At 43.0% G+C, this 20,869-nt stretch overlaps 1 protein-coding gene across 1 annotated transcript in view; it reads left to right on the forward strand.

Moving 5' to 3' along the window:
* Positions 1-20,599, forward strand: part of CPZ (carboxypeptidase Z) — a 170,238-nt gene extending 149,639 nt beyond the window's left edge. The window contains exons 10-11 of the mRNA XM_077477857.1: positions 5,245-5,344; positions 19,999-20,599. Of these exons, the coding sequence (XP_077333983.1) occupies positions 5,245-5,344; positions 19,999-20,354 (456 nt within the window). The 3' untranslated portion in view covers positions 20,355-20,599. The remainder of the gene's footprint in view (positions 1-5,244; positions 5,345-19,998) is intronic.
* Positions 20,600-20,869: the final 270 nt, after the last annotated feature.

Here is a 20,869-nt window from a genome sequence, read left to right on the forward strand (position 1 = left end):
GAATGCCTGTTCTGAAAGCACGCTGGATGCAGGGCATCCCAACAACTCAATAGCATACTGGGCAAGTTCTGGCCAGTGGTCTATTCTCATGACCCAGTAAGTGAGTGGATCATCAGCTGGAAAGCTCTCCATCTCTGTTTTGGCCCCGAGGTAATCGTCCACCATGTGATGCAGACACTGCCAATGGGATGTGAAAGCTGACAGCCCTGGGTGGCGAGAACTAAAACAATTCTGAAATGCCTCACTTAGGCGCACACCTTCTACAACGCTCCTCTCTTCACCAACAGAAGACTCAAAACGATGTTTTCCACGACACTGTAACGTACGGAAGTCCATAAAAAGTTCAATAAAGTCCTCTCTAACGTGTCCTCAAGAGATTTTATCTTCTGCACTCCCTGTGGGGACAGGGTGAGTTCAGAGACCTTCCCCTTATAACGGTGGTCAAGGAGGGTTGCCAACCAGTAATCATCCTCTTGCAGTGTCTTGAGTCCTTTCACAAGCTTTGAAGCATGAGGTTGCCCATGCGCCACAATTTTTTTGCTTGAGAAGCAGACTCCACTGAGTCACTCAGGATGACAGCGTCTGAAACGTCCTCCTCCCAGCCAAGGGTCCTGGGGTTGGAAAGCCATCGCTTACAGATTGACACATGTCTTCCTCTTCTTCAAAGCCTATGAAAGTGCCAGAATCCTCCTCCTCATCCTCCAACCCTCTCTCCTCCCCTGTGTTCTGTGACATAGGAATGATGGTGTCTGGATAAAGTGGGCCTTGAGAGGAAAGGAAGGCCTCCTCTTCCTCCTGCTGCTCTGCCTCGGTGCCCTGTCCATAATGCCATGCAGAGTCTGCTCCAGCAGGAACACAACAGGGATTGTGTCACTGATGCATGCACTGTCATGGCTCACCATCCTTGTAGCCTCCTCAAATGGTGACGATACAGTGCAGTGGTAAACTGATCCTAGGCAGAAAATGGGTGAATATATAAATGATAGTGTTGCGCTGTGTAAGTGCAAATGTGTGACAGAAAACTAATTAAAATAACAAGTGAAAATTAACATAGGAAAAACTTGCTCAGAACAAACGATAGAATAAAGTGATTAAAGTAATGACTGATTATAAAACATATACTGTAAATCAAGCCAATATAAAGCAGGTGAAATAAAGTGATGAAAGTCCAGTGTGCACAACCAAATAAACAGTGAAAAGGCTGTAATCGACATAAATGATAATAGTCCAACGTTTGAACGATGTGATCCAAAAAATATTATATTATGACAGTCTAAACGAATTTCCACGTAGATAATTAATCCCTCCACCGAAATACAGCCAAACAACCAGTGCCTGTCCAATCTTCAGTTAGTGGCACCTCTGTGTGTGCAAGCCCCTCGCTCATCATCATCATTAGCACAGGAGACAACTTGGCAATACGCTGTGCCTGGGGGGACATGAATGCCTCTCTAGGCTCATGTTCCTGTCATCTTCAACCTCAGAACCAACATCTGAATCCAGTAATGCCTGGGCATCATCAAGGAACAAGTGGCTGACACTGTGGTCAAATAACTTAGCTGACTCCTCCATGGCTGATGTTGGGGCTATGGCATGAATAGATGTGGACAAGGAGGCACGTTTAACCACTCTGGAAACTCCAGGGGACTGCACACTTGTCCCTGCTTGCATGACCGAGGATGAGGAAGGTTTAGTAAGCCAGTCCACCACCTCCTGCATGCTATGGCTGGATAGCACAGGCAAACTCACTAAACAGACGAGATGATGCCCTGCCTGAGGACTGACCACCACGTCCACCTTTGCCTGTAGACACATTTGTTGCTGCCCCCCTTACAGTGCCAAGGGAATGTCTGCATCTCGCTGTTGCCCTCCCTGACATTATTGGGAGGGAGGGGACGGGGTTATAAGCAAATGTAAAGAAGAAGTGGAAATATGTATGTAGATGCACTTTAATTAATGTAAAGTGGTGTTTGGTGCACTTTAATTTGAGTACTCACACTACACAGACACACTCCACAGATTGCTGACACTGTCTCACTACACTACACTGAAACTATCTGAGATGTCCGTACTCTACACTAATCTATGTATGAATGACACAGTCTCACTACACTACAGTGAAACTATCTGAGCTGTCCCTACTCTAGCGAACACTATGCAAAGCTGAATAATGGCCCTCCTCACTACACTCAAACTACTACACTCACACTATTTCTAGACTGACAATAAACTAATATTCTACACTGACAATTGAAGCACAGTATAGCACATTAACTAACTAATAGCACTGAACAGAGACCTGTTCTCTCTCTCTATGCTGAAATCACACTGAAATCCGCTGCCATTGAACAAATACTTTTATACTGCGGAAATGAGCCATGATTAGAAAAAGTCATGGTGACAGTGTCCAATCATGACTCTGACATTGCTCTGTGCCCTGATTGGCTGAAGTTTTCACTACTTCAGCCAATCGGGGCTTACAATGCACTGTTCCACTGTTCAATGCCGCAAAAATTTTCATTTTTTCTGCAGGGTATAGATGTTTCATCCGATCATCATCTGCTGTATATACTACTTTTGAATGAGTAGCTTGCGTCCAGTATGTCAGCACTGGGTTTACAGTATTCCTAAACTAGCTTCACCCATATATTTTAAACAATCTGATGAGAAAATTAATGAACTGTTAATTTCCTAAAAAAATAAAAAAAATTATTTAATGTTAATATTTTGCAATGCCAAATTAACAAGAACGAACATAACTCCCCACAGAGGACATGTCCATCACAATGCACACCAAAGCGAAAACATTGTTTGACTAACAACAGTGGGTCAGTAATGCCCATATGCAGCCTCACTGTTTCCATTTGCAGCCTCACTGAGTCATCTGCATGCCTCACTGTGCCATCTCCCTGCCTCACTGTGCCATATCCCTGCCTCACACCCCTTTCACACCAGGGCGTTTTGCAGGCACTATAGCGTTAGAAATAGCGCCTGCAATACGCCCTAAAGAAGCTGCACCATTGTGTGTAGTGTGAAAGCCCCGAGGGCTTTCCCACTACAGCGGTGCGCTGGCAGGACATCAGAAAAAAGTCCTGCCAGCAGCTTCTTTGGAGCGGTGAAGGAGCGGTGAAGGAGCGGTGTGTTTACCGCTCCTCCACCGCTGTTCCCCATTTAAATCAATGGGGCAGCGCTGTATTACCGCCGGCAAAACACCGCTATTGTGGCGTATTGTCTGCGGTTTTAACCCTTTCGCGGCCACTAGCGGGGGGTAAAAGCACCCCGCTAGTGGCCAAAATGCGCCGCAAATCTGCCGCATGTACCTGATCTCCAGAACACCAGTGCTGTGACATGTAGTCTAGTCGGTGGCCGTCCAGTGTAAAAAAGCCCCGGCTCCTCCTCGTCCATAATGAAACACTGATTCAGTTTATCATCAGTGAGTCAGTGTTCTGCCTATCACGGACAAGGATGAGGAGAAGGTGGGGCTTTGTTACACTGTATGGATGCTGACTAGACTGCATGTCACAGCGTCGGGAGAACTGGTGCATCAGGCTGCAGATGGGCACAGTGGGGCAGAGAGACTCGATTATAAGCCAAGGAGGGCGTTTAAATGCTGAAAAAAATGTTTACTATACGTCAAAACTAGTTGTGAGCTTGTTTTACTGGAAATGGCTAGCCACTTTGCTTTCAATAGTAGTCACTTAGACAGTAGTAGTCACTTAGACAGTTTCAAATATAAATATTTATATTTCCCTTTTGCTTTGGAGTTGGCTTTGATCGGGTCTCTGATGTCACTACATCACTTCCAGTTTATTCGGCTACCAATGGCGCCGGTTTAAAAAAATGGCAGTATTCCAAAATGCAGATTTTTTAAATACTTTGAAGTACAAAGGGTTTGGGGTCTTTTAGACCCCTGATTCCTCCATAAAGAGTCCTGTCACTGCCTATTACTGTCACATTTCTTGTGGCAGCAATAAAAATGATCATTTTTTTTTTTTTTTTTAAAGGGACAGTGTTAAATAAGTCCCTGTGTGCTTACGCACCAAATGCATACATAAGTCACACAAATGTAAACAGTGTTCAAATCACACATGTGAGGTATTGCCGCGATTGTCAGAGTGAGAGCAATAATTCTAGCAAAATACCTTCTCTGTAACTCTAAACTGGTAACCGCTAAAAATATTTAAGCATCGCCTATGGAGATTTTGTTGTACCGTAGTTTGTCCCATTCCACCAGTGCATGCAATTTTAAAGCGTAACATTTTAGGTATCTCTTTACTTGGCCTAACGTCATATTTCACAATATGCAAAAAAAATCGGGCTTACTTTACTGTTTTTCCCCAAAAAATTCAGTTTGAAAGACCACTGCACAAATACCGTGTGCCATAAAATATTGAAATGACCGCCATTTTATTCTCTAGAGTCTTTGCTAAAATTATATATAATGTTTGGGGGTTCTAAGTTATTTTCTAGCAAAAAAATACAGTTTTTAACTTGTAAACGACGTGCCAAAAATAGGCTTGGTCCAGAAGTGATGACTCCTTATAGTCATCTTTATACCGTAGTTCCTTATATTTACCTGTCCGGCAGGTTGCAAGTCCAATTTCTGCTTTTTTAAAAACCTACGGCTGCTTGTATGCAACAGTTTATGGTGTTTTATATGCCACTTCCCTGGTGCATGCTGTGGTTCCACCATCCAGCCTATGTAACAATGCCCGGCGCATGCTATTTTGAGTCTAGAAATATTCTTCATAGTTCAGTCTTTTCTTCTATGTATTTTTAGTGTAGTAGGTTATTTTGTGTTTGTGCGAATACCAAATTTAGTGTATTTGGAGAAAATTCTAGTTCGATAATTGTTTGCAAATTATTATGAGGCACGCAAAATAAAGAATATTTTTCTCTATGTATCCTCTTCATTTTTTTAAATTAAATATATAGATTGGTGGTCAGTTTAGGAACTTTAATTTCGCACACACACGGTCGGACGGGAAATGTTGGATGTGAACTTGTTGTCGGAAAGTTCGACCGTGTTTATGCTCCATCGAACATTTGCTGTCGGACTTTCTGCCAACATGTTTGCTAGCAGGTTGTCAGATTTTCCACCAACAACACTTTGTTGTTGGAAAGTCCGATCGTGTGTACGTGGCATAAGTCTGTATTTCACACATTGGTGCAAAATGAAAGCTAACCACTGGCAGCAAACAAGATAAAGGAATCAACCATTCTCTTATTTTCTTTTATGATCAGGTACACCGAGGCATAAAAGGAGTAGTAAAGGATGAACATGGAAATCCCATTAAAAATGCCCGCATCTCAGTGAAAGGAATTCGCCATGACATCATGACAGGTACTTTTCCAACTTTTTCTGGATCTTTGTTATATTTATGGTGATGACATACAGTAAAGTTAATGAAAAAATCTGGAAAACAAACTCAAATGCATGTATGTTGATTTATTAAAGGCGAATCACTTATTCACTGAGCAGAGTGAATTTTCAGTTTTGCATGGAAATTGGCCACCTCAATTTGCCATTGACACTGAGACAGAACCTGAGAAGAAATCCAAAACTTTATAGTTGTCACCAGAAGAAGAGAAAGGCATAAATAATCCAATGGAGACAAATTTTGCAGTGACAACTAAAGCTGGGTATACATGGGCAGTTTTCTTTTTTGTTCAATCAGTAGGTTGAACAAATAAAAACCTGACAGATCCTTGCATCCTCACAAGCGATTTGGATGCAGGGATCTCCCCCGCCTCGCTATTGTATTCTGACAGCTGGGACTCCTCCCCTGTCAGAATTCACAGAACAGCACTGCAGCCATTGGCTACAAGCACTAATGGAATGCTGGTTTTGCAGCAGGACCAGTCAACGGAATCTGGTCTAATGACTGCATATTTTACATAACGCACCCTTTATTTTATAAATGTTTTTTCATGAATTGCAAACAATTTTCACAAAAACGCAATGTGTTATTTTATCGCAAATTTTAAAGCGGTAATTACAGTTTAGTGAATTGCGCCCAGTGTCCTGTACTGTACAATTAGGAAATAAGGATTTTTTAATTACCTTTAAAATCCTTTTCCTGAAATAGCTTACAGGGAACAAGCCACCCTCCCCTCTGTCCTAGCATTTTTCTCAAATTGGTTTCTAAAAAACCGAGAATTGCTGGGAGCAGGAAGGATTTTTTTGGGCTTTCTTAAGAACTTTTGTTTGCCAGTGTCCTCACCTGAGAAAGATAATGTATACCTTATGTTCATGACTTAAAGGAGCCTGTGTCATGTACTGTACTGCAGCAAAATTAATTTTTTTTTGCTATTAAAATATACAATGTATACAACATCTGTAAGACTCACAAAAGTAAACCTTGTTTTCTCAAAATTAATTTACATGTAACCAAAGGCAAAAGTTTTATTTTTTCATTTTGGATAAAATAATGGAGGGTTATAACCCCCTGTAATTTTTATGCCATCTGTGTCCCATTGTGGAGATTTCTCTTCCCCTCCTATCCCATAGCCACAAAAGAAAGTGAGGGAATTCTGGTGTGTCACCAGAACTAGTGTCTCTATTGGAAAGTTCCTCCTCTATTACTGTTCTGGGGTCAATCCAAAATGTGTGATTTTCTTTTACTTTCACTGTCGATGATAACGGTATACAGGATAAATAGAGAGGGTGAATCTCCCTAACAGAGGAAGACAGCAATAAAAACTGACAGGTGTTCTAATCCCCCTCTGCTCTATCCAAAATTAAAAATTAAAAAATAAAAAGTTTGGCTTTTAGTTACACTTTAACCAAAATGTTAAAATGACCTTAGAAATGTACTCATTAATTAAATGGGCTATGTGGGAGCCATGGCTGGCCTCTAAACGGTTAGTCCAGTTGATAGGGTTAGGTATACTGCTTTAAGTTGCAAAAAAGCTGAACATTCATACATGTGCGCTGATAGGGCATGCTTTGGTCCCTATATTTAGTGGTACTAATGTTTTTCTATGTTTTACTACTTCATAAGGACAGTTGAGATATTACCTGACTCATGATAATTTGAAACCCTATCTTTGTACTGTATATTAATTTGTCAGACTAATTCACAGCTACTGTAGGGTTGGAAGTCTACCTGTATAATGTGACAGTATGTGAATATCTTGTTGGTGTTCTGTGCATCTTTTTTTTTTTCTTTTTTGTATTTTTTTTCCCTCAATAATTTTGTTTTGTTTTATAAATGCAAAAACTTCAATAAAAATTATTGTAAATTTTTTTTAATGGGGTGTAAAAAATGTGGTAGATTATAGAATACTGTAGTTGTATGGGGTGGGTGTAAGGGTATAATAAATGACAGGGCCAATGGACCAGAAAGTTAAAATGTGGGTTGGGGGGGTTAGGGGGGTAAAAAATGTCTAATTGATAAAGACGGACATTTCATTTTCATCAAAGGCGCTGTCTGGGGGAGGCCAATCACGGTCGCTAATATTTACAGCCCTAATTCAAACCAGGTTGGCTTTTTCCGCGAACTATCACTGGCTCTAGCTTCTTTCCAATCAGGTATTATTTTACTACTAGGAGAGGATTTCAATGCAGCCTTAAATCCGATAGAAGGTACATCCTCGGGATCATCCTCCTTCCCTTACAGAGCCCTCCGTCAAATTAAGATAAAATTGGAAGACTTACTACTACATGGCGTTCCTTAAACCCAGGAGCAGGGCCGGCGCTACCACTAGGCGGACTAGGCAACCGCCTAGGGCGCACTGCCGCCTAGGGCGCCCGGCCGCTGGTTATTTTTGGCTGCATACTGTCCTAGCAACAACTACTACCGTCAGTGCTATGTCAAGCAGCAGCGCCATCCGCCCTCCCCCCGCCCCGCTCTGGCTTTCCAGTAATCCTCCTCTCATCTGCTATCACCTCGCTCACGCAGTGAGCCAGTAACGATCATATGTCCAGTCACTGTTCAGTAACCTACAGGGCACCGCACCGCCTCTCAGTGTCAAAGGCAGCAGCCTCCCCCCCTCTTCCCCTCCGCTCTCTGTCAGACTCAGTCCTCTGTGACATTAGTCATCATGATGATGACACACACAGCAGCAGCCGTTCCCCCCTTCACTTCAGTCCGAATGTATGTGAAATTGTTGTGACACACAGGCAGGCACTGCAGCAGCCGCCCTCTCCCCCCCCCCCTCTCAGTCTGACGGTCTGTGAAATTAGTTATGAGGCTGACACACAGGCACAGTAGCAGCCGCCCCCTCCCCCCTCCACCCCTCTGCTCTCTGTGACATGACACGTGCCATTTGATAGCACAGAGCCCCTGGCCCCGCCCCCATGCTCTCCTGGAACGAAGGATGGATGGAGGATGGATGCAGCATGCATCATCATGGGATACTTCGGGTCAGGTACGTGCAGCCTGGAACAGGAAGAGAAGAGGCACCACAGGAGGCAGGTACACAGGCTGGCAAATACAGTAGAGTTAGTGCCAGCAACAGGCGTTACTGGTGTGACCGTGAGGTAAGTAAAAAACTGTTGCTTTCTCTCTCAGTTAGGCCCCTTTCACACTGGGGCGTTTTTCAGGCGCTACAGCGCTAAAAATAGCGCCTGTGTAGCGCCTGAAAAAAACGGGCCCTTTCACTCCAGTGTGAAAGCCGGAGTGCTTTCACACTGGAGCGGTGCGCTGGCAGGACAGTGAAAAAAGTCCTGCTAGCCACATCTTTGGAGCGGTGAAGGAGCGGTGTATTCACCGCTCCTACCCATTGAAATCAATGGGGCAGCACGGCTATACCGCCGGCAAAGCGCCACTGCAGCAGCGCTTTGTGGGCGGTTTTAACCCTTTTTCCGCTGCTAGCGGGGGTTTAAAACTGCCCGCTAGCGGCTGCAGCCCGCCGCTAAAACAACAGTAAAGCGCTGCTAAAAATAGCGGCACTTTGCCGCTGACGCCAGCACCGCCCCAGTGTAAAAGGGGCCTTAATGTGAATGACACTATGTGAATGTGATGACCATGAAATGTCATTTTAAAATGTGAGTGTATATATATCTATTATATTGACTGTTGACTGATCTGCCAAATGTCCCCCCAAGTCTGTAATTTATGGGCGCTGGTGAAGTGGCATTAATGGGCGCTGGTGAGGCGGAATTGTTGAGCGCTGGTGAAGCAGTATTCATGGGCATTAGTGGCCGCTGGTGAGGCGGCATTGTTGAACACTTGAGTACTGGTGAAGCGATATTGATGGGCACTGGTGAGGCGGCATTGATGGGCACTGGTAAAGCGGTATTGATGGGCACTAGTAAAGCGGTATTGATGGGCGCTGGTGAGGCGGCATTGATGGGCGCTGGTGAGGTCGCATTGATGGGCGCTGGTGAGGCTACATTGATGGGCGCTGGTGGCAGGGGGGGGGGCTGGCAGCCTTAGGCCTGGGGGGCAAGTCCAGTCAAGTGGCCCATTTAACTACCAAATTAGCTCCACATTGCCCGCACAGAGAGAGAAATCGCTTCACGTTGCCCGCACAGAGAGAGAAATCGCTTCACGTTGCCCGCACAGAGAGAGAAATCGCTTCACATTGCCCGCACAGAGAGAGAAATCGCTGCACATTGCAAGCACATCGAAAGAGAGAAAGCGCTTTACATTGCCCACACAGAGAGAGAGAAATCGCTTTACATTGCAAGCACATCGAAAGAGAGAAATCGCTTTACATTGCCCACACAGAGAGAGAAATCGCTTCACATTTCCCGCACAGAGAGAGAAATCGCTTCACATTTCCCGCACAGAGAGAGAAATCGCTTCACATTTCCCGCACAGAGAGAGAAATCGCTTCACATTTCCCGCACAGAGAGAGAGAGAAATCGCTTTACATTGCCCACACAGAGAGAGAAATCGCTTTACATTGCCCACACAGAGAGAGAGAAATCGCTTCACATTTCCCGCACAGAGAGAGAAATCGCTTCACATTTCCCGCACAGAGAGAGAAATCGCTTCACATTTCCCGCACAGAGAGAGAAATCGCTTCACATTTCCCGCACAGAGAGAGAGAGAAATCGCTTCACATTGCCCACACAGAGAGAGAGAAATCGCTTCACATTGCCCACACAGAGAGAGAGATTGCTCCATATTGCATTTTCTCTGTGGAAGCAATGTTGAGAAGTCTCTCTCTCTCTGTAAAGGCCAGTGCACCAGTCCCCAGGGTCAGATTAAGGGCACTGTGGGCCTGGTGCAGCAGTGAAGCAGGTTTAGGAGTGGCAGGGATACGATGTAAATAACGTCATATCCCAGCTCTCCTGTTACTAGGCACCATGCTGCATCTCTAGGAGCCTGTGCTGGCTTGTGCCCAGACTTAGTCGCAGCTGCACAGGTGTAATGCTAGGGAAGCCTGGCATTTGATTTACCAAGCTTCCGTAAGAGCCGTGTGTGGGTGTGTGCTCTTAGGTGAAGGTTTCCGAGCCATCAGAATACAGCGATCACTGCTGGCAGCTATAGCAGCCAGCAGTGATCGTCAAAAAAAAAAAAGACACGCTGGTTGTACTGAAGTCAGTTGATCTTTCAAATTCTGTACAACCAGTCTGCCCATCAGGGCCAGTGCTACCACTAGGCAAACTAGGAAGCCGCCTAGGGCGCACTGCTGCCTAGGGGCGCCTGGCCACTGGTGTTACTACTCTGTTCTCTTTGCAACAAGCAACTAAGTCTCAGCATCAGCAGGCAGCCACCGCTCAGTTCGTACATAGCGTCGGAGGCGCAGTGGCGGCGGAGGACTGTGTCTGTGTCCCAACTCCTGAATGAATGGAAGCAAGCAAACATTCATTGATGGGCACAAGTAGGCTGCATTGATGTGCACTGGTGAGGCTAAATTGATGGGCGCTGGTGAGGCTGCATTGATTGGTGCTGGTGAGGCTGCATTGATGGGCGCTGGTGAGGCTGCTTTGATGAGCACTGGTGAGGCTGCTTTGATGAGCGCTGGTGAGGCTGCTTTGATGAGCGCTGGTGAGGCTGCATTGATGGGCGCTGGCGAGGCTGCATTGATGGGCGCTGGCGAGGCTGCATTGATGGGCGCTGGCGAGGTTGCATTGATGGGTGCTGGCGAGGCTGCATTGATGGGCATTGGTGAGGCTGCATTGATGGGCGCTGGTGAGGCGGCATTGATGGGCGCTGGTGAGGTGGCATTGATGGGCGCTGCTGAGGCTGCATTTGATGGGCACTGGTGGGCTGCATTTGATGGGTGCTTCATTAAAAAGGTGGGGTATACATGGGCAGGACAAAGGGGTGAAGTCAGGGGTGGAGCCGGGGGGGGGGGGCGGCAAAATGAGGTTTCGCCTAGGGTGTCAAAAATCCTTGCACCAGCTCTGCCCAGGAGTTAAAGATTATACCTTTTTTTCCTCATCCCACAATCGCTACTCAAGAATAGACTACATATTCATTACGGATCTCCCGTTTCTCTCCATAACAACCATCAGGTGGTGGTTCATATCTGACCACCACCCGATCACTGCAAATATCACATTTCCAGAACGTTTGCAATTTGCAAAAACGTGGAAATTAGATGCGTCACTACTCACTGATCCTGTTAATTCTTCCATAATCACCAATATGAACAACTTCTTTGAAACAGATAATATCTTTGACACAAACCCCATGACTCAATGGGAAGAACATAAATGTGTGATCAGAGGTATACTACTGAAAATGGCAGCCTCCCGCAAGTGAACCAAGCAAAAACTGATCAATGCTCTTCTGAATCAAATCTAAAACTTTGAACAAGCTCATGAATTGACTTGTGTTGCGCCCAAATAGAAATAGATCAAACACGGGCCCGACTTAAGGAGGAGTTAGGGAGAAAAGTCTAGAACATGTGCATCCATCATTAAAGGCAAACCCACCGAACAAGCAAACAAATTGGATGTTCCCATTTAAAATAGCTATTAAACAAATGAAACTAGGAAAAAGCCCAGGCCCCAACGGCTTCTCCATGACTTATTATAAAACTTTTTCAGAACTACTTTCAGACCCATTTGTAAGAGCATTCATCAATTATCTAAACCCAAGTTATAATCTTCTAGTAACACACATCTCAGTCATCCCAAAACCTGGAATAGACCATGGATTGGCCCCCCAAATATCGCCCCATATCACTCCTGAAGACTGACTTAAAAATCTTTGCAAAAGTCCCAGTGACTCGCTTGATCCCCCTGATCACGAAACTAATAGCAAAAGATCAAGTAGGATTCATCCCCGGGAGAGAGGCTAAGGTTAATGCACTAAAAGCACTTAACATACATCACTGGCTTATCAAAATTAAGCACCCCGACATTTTCCTCTCATTAGATGCAGAGAAGTCATTTGACAGGATGGCATGGGACTACCTGGAAGCTGTATTACATACACTAGGTCTTGGCGATTGATTGGTATGCTTCATAATGTCAATATACATCAACCCTACAGCAAGTCCGAATAAATTGTGCCTCCTTTCAAATGCCTTCTCCATCAAAAATGGCATCCGTCAAGGCTGCCCCCTTTCTCCCATACTATTCATTCTCACTCTCGAACCCTTCCTGCACCGAATCCATGACAATGCAAATATTCATGGAGTCACGATTGCTAATAAATAATACAAGCTAGCCGTTTTCGCGAATGACATCCTATTATTTTTCACAGAACCCCACATCACCCCACATTACAGTCCTAAACTGTAAAAAAAAATCCCGTTCACTTGGCAACCAGACACCATAACGTATTTAGGAATTCAATTACCATCACACCTCTCCAATCTATATTCAAAAAAACTACTAGCCAATTCTCAAGACCATAACAGAAGACCTCAAAGACCTCAAAAAATGGAGCAAAGCAGATTTTTCATGGTTTGGCAAAACGGCTACCATCAAAATGAATATTTTACCACGTATTCTATACCTTCTCCAAACAATACCTATTTGCCTGCTGACCATTTTCTTGAAATCCCTTAAAAAGAATTAGAAATTTTCTATGGAACCAAAGACATCCCAGAATCAGTTATGCCCAACTAGCAAAGCCCAAAAGCAAGGGAGGGATAGGTCTACCCGACATTCAATATTACTACTGGGCAGGGGTCAAGTCCTGGGAAAAAAAGTGTGGGAACTCCCACCCAAGATCCATTCCCCCACCAAGAAAAAAAAAAAAAAAGGTACGCTCATATGCATATATACTTCACAGAAAATACAGTACAACATGTATTGTAAAGTGCCAGTTTACAAAAACAAAATAACGTGTCAAACAAAACAATCAACACAATGGGTGATGCTCTTTCCCTCGCAGGGAATTTCTACCACAAATACACCCTGTTCCAAATTCTGTTACACAGCCCATTAGAAAATATCCCACAAAAGGAATAAGTATTGAAGAGTATTGGCAGGGTATTGCAGAGTATTGATAGGGTATTGCAGAGTATTGGCAGGGTATGTATTGAAGAGTATTGGCAGAGTATTGCAGAGCATCGGCAGGGTATGTATTGGCAGGGTATTGCAGAGTATTGATAGGGTATTGCAGAGTATTGGTAGGGTATGTATTGCAGAGTATTGGCAGGGTATTGCAGAGTATTGATAGGGTATGTATTGTAGAGTATCGATAGGGTATTGCAGAGTATTGGCAGGGTATTGCAGACTATTGGCAGGGTATGTATTGGCAGGGTATTGCAGAGTATTGATAGGGTATTGCAGAGTATTGGCAGGGTATTGCAGAGTATTGGCACAGGTTGCAGAGTATTGATAGGTTATTGCAGAGTATTGGCAGGTTATTGCAGAGTATTGGCAGGGTATGTATTGTAGAGTATTGGCAGAGTATTGGCAGGGTATGTATTGGCAGGGTATTGCAGAGTATTGATAGGGTATTGCAGAGTATTGGCAGGGTATGTATTGCAGAGTATTGATAGGGTATTGCAGAGTATTGGCAGGGTATTGCAGAGTATTGGCACAGGTTGCAGAGTATTGATAGGTTATTGCAGAGTATTGGCAGGTTATTGCAGAGTATTGGCAGGGTATGTATTGTAGAGTATTGGCAGAGTATTGGCAGGGTATGTATTGGCAGGGTATTGCAGAGTATTGATAGGGTATTGCAGAGTATTGGCAGGGTATGTATTGCAGAGTATTGATAGGGTATGTATTGTAGAGTATTGATAGGGTATTGCAGAGTATTGGCAGGGTATTGCAGACTATTGGCAGGGTATTGCAGAGTATTGGCAGGGTATTGAAGAGTATTAATAGGGTATTTATTGCAGAGTATTGGCAGGGTATGTATTGCAGAGTATTGATAGGGTATTGCAGAGTATTGATAGGGTATTGCAGAGTATTGGCAGGGTATTGCAGACTATTGGCAGGGTATTGCAGAGTATTGATAGGGTATTGCAGAGTATTGGCAGGGTATTGCAGAGTATTGATAGGGTATTGCAGAGTATTGATAGGGTATTGCAGAGTATTGGCAGGGTATTGCAGAGTATTGATACTGATAGGGTATTGCAGAGTATTGGCAGGGTATCACAGAGTATTGATAGGGTATCGCAGAGTATTGATAGGGTATTGCAGAGTATTGGCAGGGTATTGCAGAGTATTGATAGGGTATTTCAGAGTATTGATAGGGTATTGCAGAGTATTCGCAGAGTATTGCAGAGTATTGATACTGATAGGGTATTGCAGAGTATTGATGAGTATTGGCAGGGTATTGCAGAGTATTGATAAGTATTGGCAGGGTATTGCAGAGTATTGATAGGGTATTGCAGAGTATTGGCAGGGTATTGCAGAGTATTGATAGGGTATCGCAGAGTATTGATAGGGTATCGCAGAGTATTGATAGGGTATCGCAGAGTATTGATAGGGTATTGCAGAGTATTGGCAGGGTATTTATTGGCAGAGTATTGGCAGGGTATTGCAGAGTATTGGCAGAGTATTGCAGAGTATTGATAGGGTATTGCAGAGTATTGGCAGGGTGTTGCAGAGTATTGGCAGGGTATGTATTGCAGAGTATTGGCAGGATATTGAAGAGTATTGGCAGGATATTGAAGAGTATTGGCAGAGTATTGGCAGAGTATTGAAGAGTATTGACAGGGTATTGCAGAGTATTGGCAGGGTATTTATTGGCAGAGTATTGCAGAGTATTGGCACAGTATTGCAGAGTATTGATAGGGTATTGCAGAGTATTGGCAGGGTGTTGCAGAGTATTGGCAGGGTATGTATTGCAGAGTATTGGCAGGATATTGAAGAGTATTGGCAGAGTATTGAAGAGTATTGGCAGGGTATTGCAGAGTATTGGCAGGGTATGTATTGGCAGGGTATTGCAGAGTATTGGCAGGGTATTGCAGAGTATTGCAGAGTATTGATAGGGTACTGCAGAGTATTGGCAGGGTATTGCAGAGTATTGGCGGGGTATTGCAGAGTATTGGCAGGGTATTGCAGAGTATTGGCGGGGTATTGCAGAGTATTGGCAGGGTATGTATTGGCAGGGTATTGCAGAGTATTGGCAGGGTATTGCAGAGTATTGGCGGGGTATTGAAGAGTATTGGCAGGGTATTGCAGAGTATTGGCAGGGTATGTATTGCAGATTATTTGCAGGGTATTGCAGAGTATTGGTGGGGTATTGCAGAGTATTGGCGGGGTAGTGCAGAGTATTGATAGGGTAGTGTAGAGTATTGATAGGGTATTGCAGAGTATTGGCAGGGTATTGCAGATTATTGATACTGATAGGGTATTGCAGAGTATTGATAGGGTATTGCAGAGTATTGGCAGGGTATTGCAGAGTATTGATAGGGTATTGCAGAGTATTGGCAGGGTATTGCAGAGTATTGATAGGGTATTGCAGAGTATTGATAGGGTACTGCAGAGTATTGGCAGGGTATGTATTGCAGAGTATTGGCGGGTATTGCAGAGTATTGGCGGGGTATTGCAGAGTATTGATGAGTATTGCCGGGGTATTGCAGAGTATTGGCGGGGTATTGCAGAGTATTGGCGGGGTATTGCAGAGTATTGATGAGTATTGGCGGGGTATTGCAGAGTATTGATGAGTATTGGCAGGGTATTGCAGAGTATTGATGAGTATTGGCAGTATGGATGAGTATTGGCAATTTGGCAGGGTATTGCAGAATGCAACTTACTTACACACTACTAGTGACTGACCTCCTGGTATTCTCTTCCCTTCTGTTCTGGGGGGAGAAGAACTAAGTAAACTCAAAGTGCAGCGGCTGTTTCCACAGGAGGCACTGGGTAGAGGGGAGCGGGAGGACAGTCCGGCGCGCGTGTGTCACACTGACGGTCTAGTGCCTGTGCGTGCCCACGCCGAAGTCATGTGACCGGTTGCTAGGCAGGGGCCGCTCCGCATCTAGCAACCGGTCACATGACTTCGGCGTGGGCACGCACAGTCACTCGGCGGCTGAGGAGCGGCGCGGACTACGCGCTGCATAGCCTCAGCCGGCCCGGCTCAGATAGCTAATGGGAACGGCGTTCCCGCTGTGGAAATAGTACGGGAACGCCGTTCCCATGCGTTCCCGCAGCACTCGAGCCCTGCTACTGGGCTTGCCACCTGCAGAGCATTATAGATGGGCACATTCATTACCAAATAAAGGATTGGGTAGGCTTGGAAAACTCCTTCTCTAATCAACATATAAGCTGTGCACCTTGGATCCAACATAACTGTATACCTAAAGGCCTAACAGAACATCCCACCATAGGTCCATCCCTTCATTGCTTTGCTGAAATTTGTTGCAAAACCAAACTTTCACGATCCCCAGGCCCACTATTTCCTTTATTAAAGAATCCAGATTTTCCTCCAGGATTGGCTTCCCACCCCCTCTCAAGCACACAAACAGACATTGGCATAAGAATACACCACTGCCTCCAAAATGGGCTATTACACTATAATATAAATACACTCTTAAACACGCTAGAATATTTTTTAATTAAGCACTTTGTAAACTCTGTACAATGCACAACTAACCTTTCCAAACCCCTGACTTCCTTCAAACCAATGTGTTAAAACCTCAATGACACGTCATTTCAACTGTTCACAATATGTTGTGTGAAAATACTCAAGCTGATGAAGGAAAGGCCTGGTCCCAAGATCTGCATGTAAAGTACCGACTGGGAAAAAATTACCACCACGTACACAAAGGCTTCATTAATGTCTCTATTCAAGAGAACAACTATAAAATTGTATCCTGTTGGTATCGCACTCCCTTCATTCTACATACCTTCGATGCCTCAATTACAGATCAATGCTGGAGATACCACCAAGCAACCAGCCACCTTCTACACATTTGGCGAGAGTGTCTACTCATCCAATAATTTTGGACAAAAGTACATAAACAAATAAAAAAAAATAACTACGAGCTCTCTAGATTACACAACTGCACAATTACACCCTACACACTACTACACCACCATGTCTCAAAAGACACACCATACTACAAAGCATTAACCATGATGTTAGTTAATGCAGCAAAACTGTGCATACCTAAATTAAGGGCTACCCCCAGAGTCCCTTCTTTGTCAGATTGGTACAAATGCATAAACAAAATAGCCACAATGGAAGAGCTAATTTCAGTCTCACAAGACTCCCCACACAAATTCACATCCACTTGGGCTAATTGGATTCACTTCCAGTACTCCACTGACTACCTACAGATGATGAATCTCCTCTCTACAAACTTATTGTAAACATTTAATCCACCTTTCTTCCATATAAGGTCCAAAGCTCTTCTTTACAATCCTCCCATTCAGGTATAGAAACAAGAATGTTAGCTGAAAACTTTGTTCCTAACACCCAAAATTTCAACGGTGCTAAGAACTCTCTACCTACTCAGTTGATCTATATCCGTATATTTACATAAATATATGTGTAAATACAATCAATCACCTAATCCTACACTCAATATGGTTTATACAAAGCTTTGCCCCCCCCCCTTTTTTCCTTTCTTTTCCCCCCATTAAACCAATCTTTAGATTTTCTTGTTCCCCCCACCATAAACCTCAAATATGAGATCAGACTTCCCAAGTCTTTGTTCCGGTCACACACACTTTCACACAGGATGAAACATAGATAATAGTAGCTGCTTCACAAAACACTTAAAAAGCACTGAAAGAACTCACTGCTACACCTTTTATCAGATATTATAAAGCATAACCAATCCAGAATACTCTATTTTCTGACTGCAACAATTGTATATTCTTTCTTAGCAGTCATTTTATTACCTTTGTTTAAAATACTAATGTTGTACAAATACCTGCATGAACTCTTTGTGCATTATGATTATATAACATACACCATGGTTCTATACTCTACTCCTGGAACAGTTTAAAAGAATAGTTTTGTACTGATCTTGTTATTGTAAAACATTATTACTATGTTCTCTTCTATTTTTGGCAATAAAATAAAATAAAAATAAATAAATGAATAAAATCTTCCTATTTTAAGAACAATGGTGTTTCCCAATCCTCCAAGTGCTACTTTGTCTTGATAGATTGATCTGTTGAAGGAAGGCCTAAAAAAATAAGACTAATGGAGCCACCTCATTTAAGAATTGGTTTTGTATTTAATCCCACTTTAACTACTTGCCGCCAAATCACGTACCTTTACGTCATTTGACTTCAAGTGGTTGTGCTGCAGGCATCACCCCGCTACTGTTTTTTAGAGCCAACGGTCGGCTTTCCTGTAATGACAACCAATGCAGCTAAGCAGCCGCTTGGCTGTAATTACAAGCAGTGGGAGACCCGAGCCACATGCCGGAAGACCCAAGCCACCAGCCAGCATGTCCCAAGTCTGGCCAGAGACCTGAACAAAGTCGGCCTTGAAAAGGTCTCGGATGTAGTAACCCAGAAGCGATGTCACAACGTCACTTTTGGTTTACTCAGCAGCCAGCGGCTCCATTTAAAAAAAAATCCAAAGTGTTCAAAAAAGCTGATCTTGGTGTTTTGAATACTTTCAAGTACAGGGGAGAGGTTTGGGGTCTTTTAGACCCCAGATCCCTCCATAAAGAATACCTGTCATTGCGTATTGCTGTCACAAGGGATGATTCCTTGTGACAGCATTAAAAAGTGATCAGAATTTTTTTTTGTAAAAGGACTGTGTTAAAAAATAAATAAATAAGAAAAAAAATTCCAATTTATACAGGTATTGGTATACCTATTACAGTAGTAGTAAGTTACATTCCATTTGACAGTTAACATTACAGAACATGTGCCTCACTAATACTAGGTATACCTAATTCCTTGTTCAGCATTGCCAAAAAGGTGAAAGTTCCCATTACCTACAGTATATTGCTATTCACAGGGGATTTTGTACAACGTATGTAAACTTATCTCACCTGTTCTCTTTCCTGCTGCTAAATAAACTATTGAAGGTGTTTTGTTACACCTGTTAAAAAATGATACAAAATAATCTGTTGATCCTGACAGAAATCTTGTGAGTGGATAAATTCCTACGCTCTTTGCTTTTGCTAACTGTTATCGGTTACAATGTTTCCAGCTTTTTTGTGGACTACTGAATGCCCTACCATATGTTATGGAAAGGGGGAGGATTTTGTATTCCTAAAACACTTCTTGTCCTAATGTGACAATGCTGTTCCTCAATAGATGCAGATGTATTATCACTCTAGGACAGCAAATGTGGTAGGTAAAACTAAAGGAAAAAAAAAAACAAGAAAAAAGAAAATGAAGGCAACCACCACACCTAAAGACTGGCAAGCTGCAGTATATTACATTTTTGTTATTGGGTTTAGCTATGATATATTGGTGCATGATAGATGTGTAATTCTGTACATTTTTTTAGCTATGTATATACTGTATTTGACTCATTTTTACAGGTGTTTTTTTCCCTGTCTATGCTTGTTGTTTTCTAAAACCTCTGATTTGTCTTCATTTGTGTCCATAGTGTGTGAACTGTGAATTTTCTGCCTACAGCTGTTATCTAACCTCCTCGGGGAGAACTTTTCTAGATGCCATTTCATCATTTATTTATAAGATGATTTTGAAAGTATTGATTATCCTCTTAGTTGACTGATTTTTTTTCTTTACTGTTTCTCTAGCTGAGGATGGAGATTATTGGAGACTCTTGATTCCTGGTGTCTACATCATTTCTGCAGAGGCTTTTGGCTACTCAAAGGTCACCAAAAAAATTACCCTACCAGCAAAGATGACCAAGGCAGGACGGGTTGACTTTGTTTTAAAGAGGGTTGAAGTTAATAACCGTAGATTTAATAAAGTTATTCCACAAGACATTTATGATCGATTAGACCCATTGGACTCCTATGACCCACATGCTCGACAAGGACAAGAAGGGGAAGATGATGAACAGTCACAAGACAGAGAAAAACCATGGTGGTGGTCTTATTTCAGTATACTTGGTCATAACAGACCTATGTGGCTACTTAAAAATAACTAACCCTATAATAATTATTTTGGCAACATCCTTAAGATGTTTTTTTTTATATAACAATGTCAGGTTTGTTTTATATTACTGTAGTGTAAAACCAAATGTTTTATCTGCTTTCATGGTAAATCCAGTTAATAAGTGATCAAGTTTTACAAAGTTAATGTTTTTTATTATAGTGATCACAAAAGGCAGCAAATGCCATAGTACATAAAATATGGAAAGGCATTTTTAATAAACATAATGTTACAAACAGATGTCATTCTGAAAGCGTAATTATGTGCAGGCCAAAACTATTTAGTCAAATCTTCCCAAAGCTTGTAAAGTAAAGTAGGAAAATCCCATGGCATTGTTTGTTTGCTTTTTTTTTTTTTTTTTAATGCTTTCCTGATCTATACTCTGCCTATCTTCTCCTAGGCCTTCTTCCCAATTTTCTGATGAAATTATAATAGTTCAGCCACTTAATCCTTTACATTTCTATTCACCTCTTTCCTTTAGGGTTAGTGTTTAAGATTTTTTGCTAGCTT

Source organism: Lithobates pipiens, unplaced genomic scaffold (assembly GCF_037356315.1).
Source record: "Lithobates pipiens isolate NorthernLeopardFrog02 unplaced genomic scaffold, aLitPip1_a1.2 Scaffold_13, whole genome shotgun sequence".
NCBI classification, from domain to species: Eukaryota; Metazoa; Chordata; class Amphibia; order Anura; family Ranidae; genus Lithobates; species Lithobates pipiens.